Source organism: Dromiciops gliroides, chromosome 4 (assembly GCF_019393635.1).
Source record: "Dromiciops gliroides isolate mDroGli1 chromosome 4, mDroGli1.pri, whole genome shotgun sequence".
NCBI lineage: Eukaryota > Metazoa > Chordata > Mammalia > Microbiotheria > Microbiotheriidae > Dromiciops > Dromiciops gliroides.
In genome coordinates, this window is record NC_057864.1 from 106,874,510 (window position 1) to 106,894,475 (window position 19,966).

At 40.7% G+C, this 19,966-nt stretch overlaps 1 protein-coding gene across 1 annotated transcript in view; it reads left to right on the plus strand.

Annotated features, from left to right (window-relative positions):
• Positions 1-1,684: 1,684 nt before the first annotated feature.
• CR2 (complement C3d receptor 2) overlaps positions 1,685-19,966 on the plus strand; it is a 37,237-nt gene continuing 18,955 nt past the window's right edge. Inside the window, 17 exon segments of the mRNA XM_044003156.1 lie at positions 1,685-1,688; positions 3,442-3,621; positions 4,462-4,558; positions 5,791-5,876; positions 6,382-6,777; positions 7,666-7,839; positions 7,922-8,024; positions 10,204-10,289; positions 11,422-11,814; positions 13,190-13,366; positions 13,454-13,553; positions 15,034-15,116; positions 16,343-16,750; positions 17,119-17,289; positions 17,898-18,305; positions 18,674-18,938; positions 19,226-19,860. Of these exon segments, the coding sequence (XP_043859091.1) occupies positions 1,685-1,688; positions 3,442-3,621; positions 4,462-4,558; positions 5,791-5,876; positions 6,382-6,777; positions 7,666-7,839; positions 7,922-8,024; positions 10,204-10,289; positions 11,422-11,814; positions 13,190-13,366; positions 13,454-13,553; positions 15,034-15,116; positions 16,343-16,750; positions 17,119-17,289; positions 17,898-18,305; positions 18,674-18,938; positions 19,226-19,860 (3,766 nt within the window).

Below are 19,966 nucleotides of genomic sequence, written 5' to 3' on the forward strand. Positions count from 1 at the left end.
GTGGTTTAGAGCATTGGCCCTGGAATTCAGGAGGACGTGAGTTCAAATCCAGCCTCAGACACTTGACACTTACTAGCTTTGTGACCCTGGACAAGTCACTTAACCCCAATTGCCTCAAAAAAAAAGAGTATAGCTATAAATATTGAGTATAGCAATGTAATCATAAGTGTTACTGTATTATCTTGACCATATTAATCATCTCTATATTAAAATATAGTTGTTTACCCTGAGCTTCTTGCAAAAATGTAACTCCTCTAAACACACACATTGCTACTGCTTAACATTTCATCCTCTCCCCACCTCCTTCTTTGTCCTTTTCTGGAAACTTCTATGTCCCATGCCTGCACTGATGGGGCCTTACTGTCCTTTCCCTAATATATCTCCCTGCATGTGATATCAAGAATGAGAAACCAGTCACACCTCAGTAAGAATCCACACTTTCCCTATAAAATCCATTGAGCTGCTCTGGGCTGCAGGTGATGAAGGACCTAGGTATCACGCCATTGGAAAGGAAGCATGATGAGAGCTTGGCAGAATCTGGGTGTGCTACATTCTAAGGCAGCTTTTCATTGAACCCACCAATGACTCCCTTATCCTTCTGGATAAAACTTAAAGACCATTGCACCAGTTACTGCTCCTTTCCTTCTTGGGGCATGTAAAAAAGAAGCCTCTCTGGGCAAAGAAACCAACCTTTAGGGGCAGCTAGGTGGCACAGTGAATAAAGCACCACCCCTGGATTCAGGAGGACCCGAGTTCAAATCTGACCTCAGACACTTGACACTTACTAGCTGTATGACCCTGGGCAAGTCACTTACCCTCATTGCCCTGCAAAAAAATTAAATTAAAAAAAAAAAGAAACCAACCTTTATTAAGAGAGAAAGTTAGCACCTACAGTCTGCCCAGTACAGTCTGAGACCCTTGCTGCAAGTGAACCTTATGTATCTCAGAAAAAAAAAAATTTATACTGCCTTCATGGGGCTTAGTTTTATTTCTTTACTTAAAGGCACCAAGCCCTGGTTTTCATATTAACTTAGTAACTGTCAGTAGATATTTCTTAAGCTCACACAGGAGGTGTAGTATTCTACAAGGTGTGTAATAACTATAAAGCAACATATAAGCTTGGCAAAGTATAAGAACTTGAAGATATAGTCTGCCTGTGGTGTGTTGTGTGAGTCAGTAAAGCAATTTTATAAAAAAAGTTCATTGTGGAGCTACCAAGCTTATTGACTTTTTTCCTTTTCAAAGGTCACAACCGCTGTCTTAGAAAGCCCCCTCTAAACTTTGGTTCAGAGAACTCTGGAGTGTCTGAGCCTGCCTCAGTTACATTAACACTTTAAGGCTTACAAGTCAGTCCCCAGAGTTAAAAACTCACTATTTGACAAAAACTGCTGGGAAAACTGGAAAATAGTATGACACAAACTAGGAATAGACCTACCTTTTATACCACACACCAAAGTTAAATTAAAATGGGTACATGAGGGGCAACTAGGTGGCGCAGTGAAAGGAGCACTGCCCCTGGAGTCAGGAGGACCTAAATTCAAATCCAGCCTCAGACACTTGACACTTACTAGCTGTGTGACCCTGGTCAAGCCATTCAACCCTCATTGCCTCACCAAAAAAAATGGGTATATCATCTTATACCATAAGATAGACATCATATACTGTACGCCAAAGTAACGTCAAAATGGGTACATGATCTAGACATAAAGGGTGATAACATAGGCAGATTAGAAAAGGAAGGAATAGTGTACTTGTCATCTATGGAGAGGGGAATAATTTGTGACCAAGTGTGGAGAACATTATGAAATGCAAAATATATAATTTTGATTACATTAAATTAAAAAGGGTTTGCACAAACAAAACCAATGCAACCAAGATTGGAGAGAAAGCAGTAAGCTGGGAAACAATTTTTACAGCCAGTGTTTCTGAAAAAGGCCTAAGTTATATAGAAAACTGAATCAAATATATAAGAATACAAGTCATTCCCCAATTGAGAAATGGTCAAAGGATATGAAAAAGCAATTTTCAGATGAAGAAATTAAAGCTATATACAGCCATATGAAAAAATGTTCTTAATTACTACTAATTAGAGAAATGCAAATTAAAACTACCCTGAGGTACCACTTCACACCCATCAAATTGCCTAATATGACAAAAAAGCAAAATCATCAATGTTGGAGGAGATGTGGGAAAATTGGAATTCTAGTGCCCTGTTGGTGGAGTTGTAAACCAATCCATTCTGGGGAGCAATTTGGAACCATGCCCAAAAGGCTATGAAACTGTGCATACCCTTTGACCCAGCAACACTACTACTAGATCTATATCCCAAAGAGATCATAAAAAAGGGAAAAGGACCTACGTATACAAAAATATTTATAGCTGCTCTTTTTGTGGTGGCAAAGAATTGGAAATCACAGGGATGCCCATCAGTTGGGAAGTGTGAACAAGTTGTAGTATATGAATGTAATGGAATGCTATTATGCTGTAAGAAATGATGAGCAGGCAGATTTCAGAAAAACCTGGAAAGATTTAAGTGGACCAATGCTGAGTGAAATGAGCAGAACCAAGAGAACATTGTACATGGTATCAACATTGTGTGATGATCAACTGTGATAGACCTAGCCCTTCTCAGCAATACCGTGATCAAGACAATGGCAAAAGACTCATGATGGAAAATGCTCTCCACATCCAGAAAAAGAACTGTGGAATCTGAATGCAGATTGAAGCATATTATTTTCACTTATGATGTTGGTTTTTTAGTTGTTGTTTCTTCTTTCTTATGTTTTATTCCTTTTGTTCTGATTCTTCTCTCACAACATGACTAATGTGGAAATATGTTTAACATGATTTTAATGTATAATTTATATCAGATTGCTTGCAGGGTGGGGGGAAAATTAGGAACTCAAAATCTTACAAAAATGAATGTTGAAAACTATCTTTACATGTAATTGGAAAAAATAAAATACTAAGAAAAAACACAAGTCACTTTATACATTTTCTCATTTGATCTTCACAGCAACCCTGTAAAGTAGGTACCCCAATTATTGTTATCCTTATTATAAAGATAGGCAAATGAAGCCCAGGTACATGTCCATTATCACAAAGTAAATGTCAGAGGCAGCATTTTACCCCAAAATTTCCTGACTTCAAGCCTATCACTCTTATCTACTGTGCCATATTATATAATACATATATAGACTTCTAGCTAGCCATACTCCTTCAATAGGGTCTATCTCCAAATGGACTTATATCTCTCAATTTGTCTTAAAATCTTTACCTATAGATTTCTTTACATTGGTTTCTAGAACGATGGTTTTCTAGGTAAGTTTTTCTCCATGTCGTATTCCAACTCCAGAGCTCAAAACTATTCAAGCAGAAAGCTTAGTCTTCCAACTTAAAGAAGCTAACGAGCATTGATGTACACGTTATCTTGGTCTCTAGGTCAGTGTCCCTCCCCACCACGGTTAAATTTTGCAATACTAAAATCCGACTCCAAGTCTGCGTTTGACATTCGGCATTCTTTGACTTATGAATGCCGCCCTGGGTTTGTGAAAAAAAGTTTTAACATCATCTGCCTTAAGAATTCAACGTGGTCAAGTGTGAGTGACAACATGTGTAAACGTGAGTAACCATAAATGTGATACATCTATCGATGCATGCATATATATATATATACATATATATATACATTTATATGAGTTAAATTTTTTAAATTGCAAATAGATGTATAGTTTGAGTTTCCTCAAAGTCCTTAGGCCAGTGCACATGTAAAGATGAAAGCTTCAATAAGTAGGGTTATGTTTCATTGGCCTTTTAGTGCCAAGACTTAGTAGGCTTCAAGAATGAGATGGAGTTGATTAAGTTATTATCCCATCCCATTGCTTGAGTTTCTGGATTAGAAGGTTCAGCTCTTGCCTGATAGAGATGAGGGTTAAGAGGGGCATTGATTTCTTTTACCTCTTTTGCTTGGGGCCCTTTCTTTGGAGATTAGTGCTCTTGGCTTTTCCACATGCCCCTCCTTTCCAAGTGAGGGAAGACCAGATAGGCCCAGATTAACCTTTGGCCTGTTTTCTGTTCACTGTATATAAGGAAGGTACTTTATGGGAACAGGGCATTTTCACGTTGTGGTTAGTGAAGCTACAACTGTAGAGGACAGTTCTTTGAACGTTCTCTTGTTCTGGGCACAAGAAATTCAACAAGTTCAGTGTGAGAATGATATGGTATATCTGGTCATAAGTAGCATTTTTTTCATTCATGCCCAGAGATTCATGCAATGGATTTTTAAAGGGTAGTTTAGATGTTAACCGATTATTTCGAGATCAGGTGAATTTTGTCAAAATGACAGAAACTTTATAGCAATCAGACCTGCATAGGCTGACTGGTCATTGAGCAACATTCAAGCTGGAACTCTGTATAAAAACAAAGATACTCCCAGCCCCAAATCTTGCTTCTTTCTTATAGGTAAATCATGCCCAACTCCTGCAGATCTCCACAATGGAAAGATGAATATAACAGGCTACGAGTTTGGCTCAACAATTGAATATTCTTGTGAAGAAGGGTATGTTTTTAGTCAACATGTACTGAAAGTATAGGAATTAGGAAAAAATCAAAGCCCCTATCCCATAGTCTTGGGGGCATGAACTGTTGGCATCTGCCAATTTTGAAAATGTAGAAAAGGAGATAAATGATTTAAAACTTTATCTCTCTGACCCTTTCTTGCCAAAACAACTTTTCAACTTTCTCTAGTACAGGTATTCTTAACCTTTTTTGTATCACAGATCCCTTTGGTGGTCTGATAAAGCCTTTGGACCCCTTCTTAGAATAATGTTTTGAAAATGCATAAAACCAAATACATAGTATTACAAAGGGAACAATTATATTGAGATTGAGTTATAAAAAATTTTTTAACAAGTTCACAGACCCCTTCTGTTATAGAAGGCAGAAAGTGGTTCACATGTTAGTCTATAAGCTTAAGTTAGTTAGAAATGCCTTAATTGCTTCTAAAGATCTTGAGCCTTTTTTATTACTAAATTTTATTTTACTTTTGATTAATAAACTTTTTCCCATCCTACTCCCCTCTACTCCACTGGAGGAAAAAAAAAAGAAAAAAATTAATTGTCAAGCAAAACAAATTTTGTCATCAGGCCATGCCCAAAAATGTATGTATTGTTCTGCATAGTGAGTACCTGACTTCTAAGAGGTGGGCAACATCGTTCATCATCAGCCCTCTGGAATCATGGTTGATCATTGTATTGATCAGAGATTTTAGATATTTAAAGCTATTAAATTTTACAATGTTCTTATCTTTGTATAAAGTTTCCCCTGATTCTCCTCACTTCACTCTTCATCAGTTCATACAAGTCTTCCCTGGTTTCTTTGAAACCATTCTTTTTATCACTGCTTATGACACAGTGGTTTTACACTGTATTCACATACCACAATTTATTCAGCCATTCCCCAGCTGACAGGCACCTCCTTACATTCTAGTTCTTCATCATCGCAGAAAAAGCTCTTCTAAATATTTTTGTACATAAAGTACTTTTCTTCTTTCTTTGTTGTCTTTGGGGCATGGGCCTAGTAGTAATACAGCTGTGTCAAAGGGTATGCACAGTTTAGTGACTTTGGAAGCACAATTTTGTTGGGCTAGTTTTGATGAAGTTCTTTTCTCTTATTATAATCCTTCAGGACTGGAAGCCAATTCTGTTCTAGGTTGTGATCTCAGTAGGGAAGTTGTATATTTATGGTGAGTGTTACATTGACTTAGAGTGATCATTTCAATATGCTTTCTAGGTACCAACTAATTGGCTCTTCATTCAACCAGTGCATCTTATCAGAAAATATTGTCATTTGGGAGAACGAACCACCTCAGTGTGAACGTGAGTAAAAATAATCTCCCTCTAGTTTGTTCCATTATACTTGGTTCCTTCTGCATAGAAATGAACAAAGATGTACATATATCAGTCTACTCATAATGAATGCTTTATTTGTTCCCTGCCCCTGGAATACAGAGCTACATTCTACTTGGAGTATTCCCTTTTTTCATGCTTATCCCCCACCCACAAGAAAGATCAGAGGGCCAAATGAAAGCTCAAAAATAAGTCAATCAAGTTAAATGATGCCAGCTTTATTCTGTGCCTTCAGGAGAAGGTCTGACTGATCCAGAAGGTGATCTGACATTTGTTTTGTGATTAAATGACCTGATCCTTTGATACTTTTCTAATGGGGAGGAGCTAGACAGGGGCTAGCTTACTATATATATATATTAATTGAAAACGGTGAAAAGCAACTATGTGGTATGTAATGTGAGCCAAATGGAAGTTTTGTTTTCAAAGGAAAAAGATAAAATCCCTAAGGGAGTGCCATTCTCTATTCTCTCTCCAGTTATTCGTTGTGAGCGACCTCCAGCCATTTCCAATGGAAGCTATCTAAATAATAACGACTATTTTTACTATGGTACAGTGGTATCCTATAAATGTAACACTGGGCGAAGAGGGGAAAAGCTATATGACCTGGTGGGTAATAAAACATTACACTGTACTAGCAAAGACAATAAAGTTGGCATCTGGAATAGTCCTCCACCTCGATGTATTACTCCAGCTAAATGCCCGACCCCAGTCATTGCCAATGGAAGAAAGGTGTCAGGCTTTGGAACTAGCTACTCATTAAGTGATGCTGTGGAATTGGAGTGTGATCCTGGCTTTACCATGAAGGGCAGCAAAATAGTTCAATGCCAGACTAACAGCCAATGGGCACCTGCATTGCCGGTGTGCTTCAAGGGTGAGTTTGCCAAAGCCTTTGGGAATTTGGGATTGAGGTGAGCTTCTTGGGAGAAAGAGAGAATCTTCAGACCAGGAAGAATGGAGCAAGTTGAATAGATATGTTTCCCGGAAAGAACTTAAAAATGAAAAGTTCTTTTAAATAATGTTGAGTAGCAACAGCTAAATGTAGTCAAGAACAGGAAATCTAATTTGAGAGCCATTTATTGCTTTGAGTATAGTATTAGTATACTATCCATTATCTCTTTAAATCTAGAGAGATCAAAATAAACCAAAAGATGGAAAAAATTAATTTATTTTTCCCTCAAAACTAACTTCCTGATAATGTTTTTTTAGAATGTATTTAAAATTTTTGCATTTTGTGAGCTCATACTTACTTGATCAGGATGAGGAGTGTAGCTGAAATCAGATTTTGATTAAAGGGGGTACCACAAATATGTCCTTTTTCTTTTTTTTATTTATTTAATGTGTTCTTTTTCTAATGAAAATTGTTTCTGCTTACAAGACAGAAAGGGCCTGTGGTGGTCACTTGGGTTTCTTTTGTATTGAAATAGATAGTTTGGTGAAGGACTTAGAAGGACTATAAGAAAAATACAGTAATCTTAGAGCCCTGGCTTTCTCCTTTTAGATATGGGAAATTCGAGACTATAAACTGGTGCCATTTTTCAAGTATCAGGGTAGAAAAAGCAAATCATTAAATAGATCAGAACTTCTTAATGGATAACCAGGAGGAGAAAGTGCCCCCAGTAGAACTTTTGGCCTAAAGACCTAGACCAGTATGTTTTTCCTTTCCTTTCACCTACCCCAGAGACTTTAATGGGGGGCTCCAAGGGGAAGATTATTCTCCTGTAACAACTAAAGGCATCTTTTGTTTCTGCTCTTTCTTCAGGGTGTCTTCCACCTGTGGAGATTTCCCATGGTAAAAGCAACAAGATCAAGGACCATTTTTCCTTTGGAGAAGTTGTGTCCTATGTTTGTGATCCTGGATACTTTCTCATTGGAACTACTTCCATTACATGTATAGAGCCTGGGAAATGGAACTACAAAACTCCTGAGTGTGAAGGTAACTAGAACTGGAATCTCTCTTGGGGATCTGTTCTCTTTGTCTTTCACATGCTAGCCTCATCTCTTTCTTGTTCTCCTAGTGAAATCATGTGGGGACTTCCCGGACAAACTTCCTAATGGCCGTGTTATTTCTCCCCATCCATCCCACCTTGGGACAAATGTTTCCTTTGTTTGTAATAAGGGGTGAGTGTGAGCCTCTCCTAGAATCCTGGATACAATGGCAGTTTGTGAGCTTTGCAAAGTGGTTTACAATGAAGATTCATCCTCATCTTTTCTTCACCTTTTTTTCCTGTCCTTGGGGAAAAAAATAACTTCTGTTGTCTGCTAGCCCACTGTCCTCACTGCATTGTGTCTAACTCGCCTTCAATGTTGCTTCAAATGTCTTGAAAACTAAAATCAGCTTTTTCCCTAAATGTACTTTGTTTTGTCAAGTCGAAGTGAGAGTTGTTCTGTCTCCTGTTACATTGTTTATAGGGAGGTATATTTAGAATAAATTACTTCTATTAGTAGTAATAAGTGGGCTGTGTGGGTGCAGAGAAGTTGTTGAAATGTATACTTTAGGGGGCAGCTAGGTGGAGCAGTGGATAAAGCACTGGCCCCGGATTCAGGAGGACCTGAGTTTAAATCTGGCCTCAGACACTTGACACTTACTAGCTGTGTGACCCTGGGTAAGTCACTTAACCCTCATTGCCCCACAAAAAAAAAGAAGAAAAAAAGAAATGTATACTTTAGGCATCTGGGAACTGAAGAGTACAGATATTTCTAGCTATGTGAAAGCTACTGCTCTTTCATGGACATTGATCCCTTGCTATTTGGTAGTGCTTTGCATTCAAGCAAAGAGCAAAGGGAGATGGAGGATGAATCGGTGGTTATAAGACATTGTGACTCACTGGAATAATATGTACTTCTACTAGTTATTAAATTCAGGACTTAATCTTCATCCTTCTCAACTTCTCTGTAGCCTTTGACACTGTCCCTCGCCCTCTTCTCCATGATACTCTCTTCTCAGTTTTGTAACACTGCTCTCCTGGTTCTCTTCTTCTTTGTATGACAACTCCTCTGTTTCCTTTACTGGATTTTCATCTAGGCTGCACCCACTAACCTAAGTCCTTTATTTTGCATGGGATATTAGATCCCATAGATTCAATTAACACACCTATGCAGATGATTTCAGATCTATAGCCCTAACCTCTTTCCTGATGCCCATTCTTTGATCTCCAGCTATCTTTTGGACATATCAAACTGGATGTCTATTCTATCAGTATCTTAAACTCAGCAGGCCCCAAACTGAGCTCATTATTTTTCCTACAATTCTCCCTCTCTTCTAAACTTCTCTATTTCTGTTGAGGAAACCCCTAAGTTCCCGATGACCCAGGCACCCAACCTAGATGTCATCCTCAACTCCTCACTTTCACATCCCTCACATCCAATCTGTTGTCAAGTCTTGTTGTTTCTACCTTCCTAACATCTCTTCTATTCATTCCCTTCTCTCCTTTGACACTGGCACCACCATAATCCAGGCACTTAGTGCCTCTTGCTTAGGTACTGCAGTATACCCTTCTGGTTGATCTATCTGCCTGCCTGAAGTCTCTTTCCACTCTAGTTCATCCTTCACTCAACTATCAACTTCAAGTCTGATCCCTCCCCTCTTTCTCCCCCCCCCCCCACAGACACACATGCCCCTCTGAATAAACTCCAGTAGTTCCCTCTTACTTCTAGGATTCAATATAAATATAAGATCCTCTGTTTGGATTTTAAAGGCCTTCATGACCTGTCCCCTCCTACCTTTCCAGTCTTCTTACACCTTCCACCCAACCACATACTCTGTGATCTCACTGGCCTCCTTGCTGTTTCTTGTACATGTTACACCATCTCCTGACTCAGACTATTTCTGCTTTGAGAGACTGGCTGTCTGCCATACCTGAAATGTTCTCCTTCCTCACCTCTGCCTCATGGCTTCTCTGACTTCCTCAAGACTCTGCTAAAATGCCACCTTCTGCCAGAAGTCCTTCCCAATCCCCTTTAGTCCTAGTGCCTGCCATTTGAGATTACCCCCGATTTATCTGGTGTATCTTCTTTGTACATAGTCATTTGTTTGTTGTCTCCCCCAACTCCAATGTGAGCTTCTTGAGGCCAAGGTCCAATTTTACCTTGCTTTTGTATCTTCCATGATTATCATTGTGCCTGGCATTCAGTAAGAGCTCAATAAATGCTTATTGACTAAGTTACTGACACAATTAAACTGAATATAGGATCTGGCAAACATATGATCAGGCGTTCTCTCTCCCTGCAGTGAAGACTCTTCTCTGTGGTTGAGGTTTGATCTTGTGAGCTGCATGTAATTCCCTTGTTCTCTATCTAGGTTCTGGTTAAATGGCAGCTCCTCTAGTACATGTATCTTAGATGGAATGACAGTCTCTTGGAGTAAAAAGGCGCCTGTCTGTGAACGTGAGTAGGAGCACAAATCAGTCCTCCAGATTCTTTTTCTTGCTTTTGAGGGGCACATTTGTACTCCATGAACATATGTCTGTTGTCACTATATCACCTGTTTATCTCATTACAAACTGACTATTGTGGAATAGTTGTCCTAAGATGAGGTGATATTCTGAGATACTGTAGCTGCTTCCTTTTATGCTACATATATATGGGACAGCTCAGTTCTCTTGCCTTTAATGTAACAGCTATTCATGAAGCTGAAGGGAATCTGACCATAATCATTGGATACTGGGAGTTCCTTGAAATTTTCACCAGATTTAGGAAAGGAGTATGATATACAGAGAAAGTGGTAAACTGACTGTGCAGTGGAAGAGCATATAGGCAGAGCATATGAGGTCACTGTCAGGATGTGTTGATCAGCTTAACCGTCATTCCATAAGCAACTGCTTGATCTACTTTTATCCTGTAGCATTCTTAGAATAGTAAGTAAATGGAGGTTGACTTTAGATGATTTTATTTCTCATGGAGTAATTTTTGTTTGGAAGTTTTAAAAAATTTATAGTCTCAGAGCTCTCTTGGAAATTCTGTCCTTAATTCTAATTTGTAATGTTCTACTATAATTACCTTTTTAGGAAACTGAGTTGAAGTCAAGATTTTTGATAGTTGAAAATCAAGAATAAAGGGAAGAGAGGGCAGTTAGGTGGTACAGTGGCTAAAGCACTGGCCCTGGATTCAGGAGGACCTGAGTTCAAATCTGACCTCAGACACTTGACTAGCTGTGTGACCCTGGGCAAGTCACTTAACCCTCATTGCCTGGCAAAAAACAAAAACAAACAAACAAAAAAAGAATAAAGGGAAGAGAAAACACAGGTGTAGAGTTAGGAGACATGCAGACTAGAAACTCAAGCTTCTGCCTGAGAGGCCATATGACTTGCACTTGGACCTTGATCTACATTTGTACATTGATTAACTTGGGTGATGATTTTATAGAAAAATCTGTAAGCATTAAGACAGATGATAGATGGAAAATAGTTTTCAGGACAGTTTTAAGTTTAGGTCTAGATTTTCAAGTTAGGATTCTTTTTGGGTGGCAAAACTTTGATACACTTAATTTATGTCCCTTGTTTCTCTTTAACCCCTTTAGCTATTGTTTGTGATTCTCCTCCTCCTATCGAAAATGGTAGGCTTCCACCCCAGGATGGGAATAAATTTCCCTACGGGACTACATTCAGTTATTCCTGTTACAAGCAATTCCGTATCATTGGAGCCAAAACTACTCTTTGCACAAGTGAAAATCAAGTGAATGGAGTCTGGAGTATACCTGCCCCTCGGTGTGAAGCTTACAGTAAAACTACTGTTTGTTCTGAGCCAAAAGTCCTATGGAGACATCTAAAGTTGAGGTCCCGACCTCCATATCGACATGGTGATACTTTGATATTTGCCTGTGATACCAACTTTACCTTAAAAGGTTATAACACTCTGTGGTGCCAAGCAGATAATACATGGGGACCATCACCAATGCCAACATGTGAGAGTGGTGAGTAAGAAGAAGACACTGATATGAATGACTTGGGGTGGAAGTTGAGGGGATGTTTTTACGGATCAAGAGTATACTTTCTATTCAGTCCCAATCACATATCACACTTTAGAGAAAGGGTTGGGGTCAATAAGGGGAAAGGAGTTGCACATCCTTCTCCCATGATCATGAAATGTACTCAGTGTATTCAGGGACCTGGTGTAATAGTGCCAGTGGATTTGGGAGCAATCTAAAACAGCTAGATTATAGGACACCAAGTATAAGGTGGGGCTTGTGCAAGATAGCGTCCTAATTTTCTGATCTTTCAGTCTGGGTCAGGGTTGTAGCCAATGAGAATTTGATTTTAAAAGTTAAATGTGCAGCTAGTTGTTAGGATCTAGCTTTATAACTGTGTCACAGAGAATGATTTTCTGTGCCTAGTTTCTGACGGTATTTTCTAGCATGGTTCTACCATATCCATAAAATGTCAGTGGGAAGGTACCTAAGAGTTACCCTAGTCCAATTTGTCTCTGAACAAGGATCCTTTCTTCAGTATACCTGCAAGTGATCATCTAGCCTTCACTTGAAAACCTCTAGTGAGGGTTAACCTCACCTTCTGACACACCTGTTCACTTCTGGATAGCTTTTGGATAGAAAGATCTTCCTTAAATTAAGCATGAATTGCTCCTCTAACTCTTGTCCCAAGGCATGTCTTTATCAGATGAGAAATTTGAATATGTGTAGGGCTCTGTTGTTTCCTATCATATGAAGAAGGATAAAATTTACTTGGATTTTAGCCGTGCCTTGCACCTTGGATTTAGGGAGCAGCTAGGAAGCCTAGTGGCTCTAACACTTCCTCGAGTCAGGAAGATCTGACTTCAAATCCTGTGTTAGACACTTGACTAAGTGTGTGACTCTGAGCAAGTCACAGAATCTCTGTCTGCCTCAGAATCCTCAAAGGCAAAATGGAGATCATAACAGCAGCTACCTCCCAGGATCCTTGAGAGAATAAAATTAAATAATGTTTCATAAAGTGCTTTTCAAACCTTAAAGTACAATGTAAATAACTATTTTGTGATTGTATTATCGTTATCTATTTTAAAGATATTTATAAAATAAGACAAGAGAAGTGATCTAACAAAAGCCTGGGCTTTATTCTTAAGAAAAACAAATTGTTTTCATTCTTCTATAGTGTAGGTTCGAACAAGTAGCTATTGCTTGATTCTTGACAGGAAATTTGTGAATTAGTTGTTATTTATCCAAAATGTGCTGGTTTTAGGCATTCTTTGCTGAAATTCAGCGTCTGTGTCACGTGACTGTACAAACTAATGGTCTTTATCTTGTGTGTGTGTGTGTTTGTGTGTGTATGTGTTTGTACATAAAAATTTCTTGTTAGATTGTCCGTCGCCTCCCATGATCCCTAATGGGTGGCATACAGATGTCCACAGTGGGCCAGTTGCTCCTGGATTGTCTGTGACTTATAGCTGTGAACCTGGCTACTTGCTTATAGGAGAAAAGACCATTCACTGTTCATCTTTAGGAGTCTGGAATGCCACTGCTCCCAAGTGTAAAGGTATAAAATGATCTGATCCTTCTCCTTGAATTTCACCTGTGGCATTACTTGCCATGTACTTAGCCCATTACTTTCTTGTTCATTTAGAGGCACTGTGTGATCCTTTAATAAAATTCCCCAATGGGCAGGTAGAGGAACCTTCACATCTTCAGATTGGGGCAGTCATGACCTTTTCCTGTAATAAGGGGTGAGTGTGATGTTGCCTTGTGATTCAGACAGAACCCTTGGCTGAATTACACAAGAATTGTATATGAACTGTACTGACTGCAAAATGAGTTCTCACAGAGACTTGTTTTGGCTGTGTTTTTGTGTAGTCTTTTCCATTGTATTGCCCATTCTAGCATCCCTACCCTCTAATCATAAATCTTTCCACATCTACTATTCTCTTTCCTGCAGATTCTTAATGTCCAAGTCTTTCCCATCCCCCCTCAAAAAAGTACTAGAACCTCTCATTCCTTCAAGTTATTAACTTATATTTCTCCTCTGTTAGCCAAATTTCTTGAAAAGATCCATGTATTTGCTCTCATTCTCTTCCTAACACCTTGCAGTCTGGCTTCTGACCTTGTTACTCAACTAAAATTACTCTCTCCATAGTTACCAGATGTCCCTATCACTAAATCTAATGTAATTTTCTTGGTTTTTCTTTTTCCTTGATCTCTATGTTGCATTTGGCACTGTTGGCCACCTTCTTTTCTAGTATAATCTCTGCTCTTTGGATTTCTAGGACATTGCTGTGTCCTATTTTTTCCTCCTACTTGTACAACCCCTCCTCTGTCTCCTTCACCGATTCTTGTCACACTCTGTTACTCTGGATGTACCTCAGTGGTGTATCCTGGGCCTTCTTTTCACTACTCTCTACATTCTTTTAGTGTCCTCTCTACACATGACTCCTAGATCAGTATATCTAGCCCTAGTCTCTCTTCTAAGCTTTAGTCACTTAAAACTCCACATATCTAGAACAGAGCTCATCTCCCTCCTCCTCTCTCAGCAGACTCCAGTGGCTCCCTATTATCTTGAGAACCAAATAGAAAGTGCTTTGTTAGATATTTAAATTTCTTCACAATCTGGCTACTTTCCCCTTTCCAGGTTTTTTGTACTTTACTTTCCTCTTCTTACTCTGTGATGTGACTGGCTAATATGCTTCTATGAAGCTTCATCTCCCACTTCCTTGCCTTTGTGCTGACTGGACCTGGGCCTGAAGAGCATCTGGCAATTTGTGCAGCTCTGCTGCTCGGGAGGCTTCCCTCCTTTAAGAATCAGCTCAAGGGCCACATTCCTCATAAAGCTTCCCTTTGCCCTCCTATCCACTCCAAATGCTGATGACCCATTCCCATAATTCCTTAATGTTTTTGGAACACATTTATGTGTATATACATTGTGCTACCCTCACCCCATTAGAACATAAACTCCGTGAGGGCAGGGACTTTTCCACTTTTGTCTTTGTATTGCCCAAACTGAGCATAGGGACTGGTGCATAAAAAGCACTCAATAAATGCTTTTTGATCGATTGTCTGAATATTGGTCATCCTGACATGAACAAAGAAACAAGAATTACTTGCATCGGGGCTGCTTGCATTACAGTTGGAAGGGGCTTTTGTGCTCCTTCCTGCTATGGAAGTTGGAGAGGGAAAAACCAATGGTTAACATGGATAACTCTCTGTCTCTAGGTACCACTTACGGGGCCAAGCTTCTAGTCAGTGTGTGCTTGCTCCAGAGGGTGCTGTTTGGACCAAGATTCCAATCTGCATAGGTGAGTAGGGGAACAACTCTAATTTTAGGTATTTTCCTTAAGCTGGAAGAAACATCATAATCCATCTGGTCAAGTCAGAATTTGAATGAGAATGCCATCTACAGCATAACCTTCAAGTGGCCATTGACCACTTGACCAATTCTGATTTTGGATAGTTCTAATTGCCAGGAATTATTTCCTTAATATTAAATCTAATAAGTTTATTAGTGAATTTTTCCAAATAAAAAAATTAAGGAAAAATGGATGTAGTTGCAGTGTTTTTACTGTGATGATAAAGGGCAGGGTTCACCAAAACGATGGTTAATGAATGTATATATACAAATACTTAATGACCTTACCTTCATGCTTCTTTTCTTACACCTATTTTAAGGAGAAATTTCTATTAAACAAGCTGCCTGTATATGTGGTCTGGTTTCCACATTTTAATTTATGAGCAAGAAAGGCTAGATGGGAGTATCCTATCCCTATTTATTTTCTTTCTCCTATGTGTGTCCTCTGTCCAAGTCTCACCTTCTAGTCTTTTCAGTATATATTTATAACACATTTTCCCCCTTTGCTCTTTCACTCCATTTCATTTTAATAAGATAGGGACAGATTATCTTAAACTGCCTTTCATCTTCCTATAGCTAGCCTGTTTTCTTCAAGCACATGGTATCAATCCCTTGGACATCAGTTTCTTTCAGAAATGCCATGGACTTTCACACATGAGACACAACTTCAAGTAATGACTCTCCCAAATCCCATATGTATCTTAGGGCCTTATGGTGATACTTGAATTTCATTTACTAGGTAAAATAACATAAGTCATTCCAAAGAAAATAATTTATTACTAAAACGTAATAAACTTCAGATATTTTTGTACCAATATTAGAATGTACTATATAAGTCTGTTCAATATGACTGTAGGCTTGAGAGGTAAGCCTATTGTGATGCGTTTTTAAGAGTAAAAATTCATATTGCAGAGATAAATGTAAGTACTGTAAAGTTAATTGTGTTTAAGCAGTGATGATTAGAGAAATGTAGAAGGAAATGGTCACTGGGCCTAAAGACTGTCAAATATACATTACTCTCCAAGGAAACTTGAAGGATCTCATAGAGAAAGGTTAAGAAATTTTATTGCTGCTTTTTATTAAACATTGAAATCTTACTTTGGTTGAAAGAAGGGAAAAGAATGATGATTCTAAGGAACATTTTGCTAGTAGTCTCTATCACCATCTTCTCCATAGAAGTCGTTTGCTCTCCTCCTGCTGTGATTGAAAATGGGAAATATACGGGTAGCTCTGGAGATTACATTCCATATGGAACCAAAGTAATTTATGAGTGCAACGCTGACCCAGAAAAAGGCATGAAATTCAACCTGGTTGGAGTGAGCACCATCCACTGTACAAGTGACCGAGAGGGCAATGGGATTTGGAGTGCAGCTGCCCCTCGGTGTGAGCTGTCTGCTGCTTCCATTCAGTGCCTGCCACCCAGTGTTCCAAATGGCCAGAAGATATCTGGACAGGGGCCCCCATATTTCTATAATGACAGTGTGACCTTCCAGTGTAACTTTGGCTTCACCCTGAAGGGCAGCGGTCAGATCCGCTGTGGCGCCAATGGCACATGGGATCCTGAAGCGCCAATCTGTGAAAAGGGTGAGTGAGATCTCCAAAAGACAAGCAGAAGGTTGACTTCTCTCTTTTGGGAAGATCCATTTGGGGAAAGGGGAGGTTGTTGAAATGGCCAAGGGCTTTCATGGTTCCCCTTTTCACCAGCCATTCCTGTGGCCTGGTGCATGACTTGTTGGAAGGAAATGGTGCTTTGATGATTGTATGGAGTTCTCTACCATGGGTAGTCTCCGTAGAGGCCACATTGTGAAGGTCCCAGCAGCCCTAGGGAAGCAAGAGGAACTCTGGGTGGGATGAGGCCCTTTTGCTGCCTCTCCCTAGTCAGTTGGTGCCCTGTGTATTAGCCTGTTCTGTTTCTTTGTGCTGGCAACTCATGTGGGAAACTCTTTCCTCAGCATGCCAGCCCCCTCCTGAGATCCCCCATGGGCAACACACAGTCAGGAATGTGGGACTTTTGGAGCCTGGGATGTCTGTAAACTACAGTTGTGATCTTGGCTATTCACTAATAGGAGAAGAGACCATTCACTGTACTGCTGAAGGAGTCTGGAGGCCCGTTGTACCTCACTGTAAAGGTGCTTGTGGTGTTGACTTTGTTCTTTGGTTGTTTCTGACATTTCCAAGCCCAGATATTTCCTTCAGCTATAATGACAGCTGCCACTGGTCAGCACTTTGAAGGTTCTTTGACACTTTATGCTCTCCTTTGATGAGCTTAGCATCCCCAAACTTCAGCTTAGAAATGCCCTCTTTTCAACCCCAGGGCCGGTCCAAGGGATTATTGAGTAAGCCCAAGTCAGCAGAGCTCTCTAAATGCAGCAGGACCACCACATTGCCAGCTGTCAGTGTGAAAACTAGCAGTGGCCATCACTGGAACCTGGTACCCAGTCCCCACATGCAGAGAACCTTTCACTTGTCAGCAGCCCCTGATTTCACGGGGTGCAATCCTCTAGTGTTTCTGGAGCCATTGCATTACAACAATTTGGCCATCCCAAGGAATGCTTAACAGTGGAATTTTTCCTCTCTAAAATTGTGGCTTCCCTTCACTCCTTCATTGGAAGTGCAAGAGCAGGTTGTCTCCCACCTTCCTTTAGACCTAGTCTTCACCACAGGAGCTGTCCTTGGTTTAGTGTCCAAGATTGTCACAGAATCCTGGAGTTTCCATCTCTCTTTTCTCTAGCAATCCTGTGCCCTCCTCCTCCTGTGATTGAAAATGGGAAATATATGGGCAGCTCTGGAGATTACGTTCCATACGGAACCAAAGTAATTTATGAGTGCAACGCTGACCCAGAAAAAGGCATGAAATTCAACCTGGTTGGAGTGAGCACCATCCACTGTACAAGTGACCGAGAGGGCAATGGGATTTGGAGTGCAGCTGCCCCTCGGTGTGAGCTGTCTGCTGCTTCCATTCAGTGCCTGCCACCCAGTGTTCCAAATGGCCAGAAGATATCTGGACAGGGGCCCCCATATTTCTATAATGACAGTGTGACCTTCCAGTGTAACTTTGGCTTCACCCTGAAGGGCAGCGGTCAGATCCGCTGTGGCGCCAATGGCACATGGGATCCTGAAGCGCCAATCTGTGAAAAGGGTGAGTGAGATCTCCAAAAGACAAGCAGAAGGTTGACTTCTCTCTTTTGGGAAGATCCATTTGGGGAAAGGGGAGGTTGTTGAAATGGCCAAGGGCTTTCATGGTTCCCCTTTTCACCAGCCATTCCTGTGGCCTGGTGCATGACTTGTTGGAAGGAAATGGTGCTTTGATGATTGTATGGAGTTCTCTACCATGGGTAGTCTCCGTAGAGGCCACATTGTGAAGGTCCCAGCAGCCCTAGGGAAGCAAGAGGAACTCTGGGTGGGATGAGGCCCTTTTGCTGCCTCTCCCTAGTCAGTTGGTGCCCTGTGTATTAGCCTGTTCTGTTTCTTTGTGCTGGCAACTCATGTGGGAAACTCTTTCCTCAGCATGCCAGCCCCCTCCTGAGATCCCCCATGGGCAGCACACAGCCAGGAATGTGGGACTTTTGGAGCCTGGGATGTCTGTAAACTACAGTTGTGATCTTGGCTATTCACTAATAGGAGAAGAGACCATTCACTGTACTGCTGAAGGAGTCTGGAGGCCCGTTGTACCTCACTGTAAAGGTGCTTGTGGTGTTGACTTTGTTCTTTGGTTGTTTCTGACATTTCCAAGCCCAGATATTTCCTTCAGCTATAATGACAGCTGCCACTGGTCAGCACTTTGAAGGTTCTTTGACACTTTATGCTCTCCTTTGATGAGCTTAGCATCCCCAAACTTCAGCATAGAAATGCCCTCTTTTCAACCCCAGGGCCGGTCCAAGGGATTATTGAGTAAGCCCAAGTCAGCAGAGCTCTCTAAATGCAGCAGGACCACCACATTGCCAGCTGTCAGTGTGAAAACTAGCAGTGGCCATCACTGGAACCTGGTACCCAGTCCCCACATGCAGAGAACCTTTCACTTGTCAGCAGCCCCTGATTTCACGGGGTGCAATCCTCTAGTGTTTCTGGAGCCATTGCATTACAACAATTTGGCCATCCCAAGGAATGCTTAACAGTGGAATTTTTCCTCTCTAAAGTTGTGGCTTCCCTTCACTCCTTCATTGGAAGTGCAAGAGCAGGTTGTCTCCCACCTTCCTTTAGACCTAGTCTTCACCACAGGAGCTGTCCTTGGTTTAGTGTCCAAGATTGTCACAGAATCCTGGAGTTTCCATCTCTCTTTTCTCTAGCAATCCTGTGCCCTCCTCCTCCTGTGATTGAAAATGGGAAATATATGGGCAGCTCTGGAGATTACGTTCCATACGGAACCAAAGTAATTTATGAGTGCAACGCTGACCCAGAAAGAGGTGTGAAATTCAACCTGGTTGGAGTGAGCACCATCCACTGTACAAGTGACCGAGAGGGCAATGGGATTTGGAGTGCAGCTGCCCCTCGGTGTGAGCTGTCTGCTGCTTCCATTCAGTGCCTGCCACCCAGTGTTCCAAATGGCCAGAAGATATCTGGACAGGGGCCCCCATATTTCTATAATGACAGTGTGACCTTCCAGTGTAACTTTGGCTTCACCCTGAAGGGCAGCGGTCAGATCCGCTGTGGCGCCAATGGCACATGGGATCCTGAAGCGCCAATCTGTGAAAAGGGTGAGTGAGATCTCCAAAGACAAGCAGAAGGTTGACTTCTCTCTTTTGGGAAGATCCATTTGGGGAAAGGGGAGGTTGTTGAAATGGCCAAGGGCTTTCATGGTTC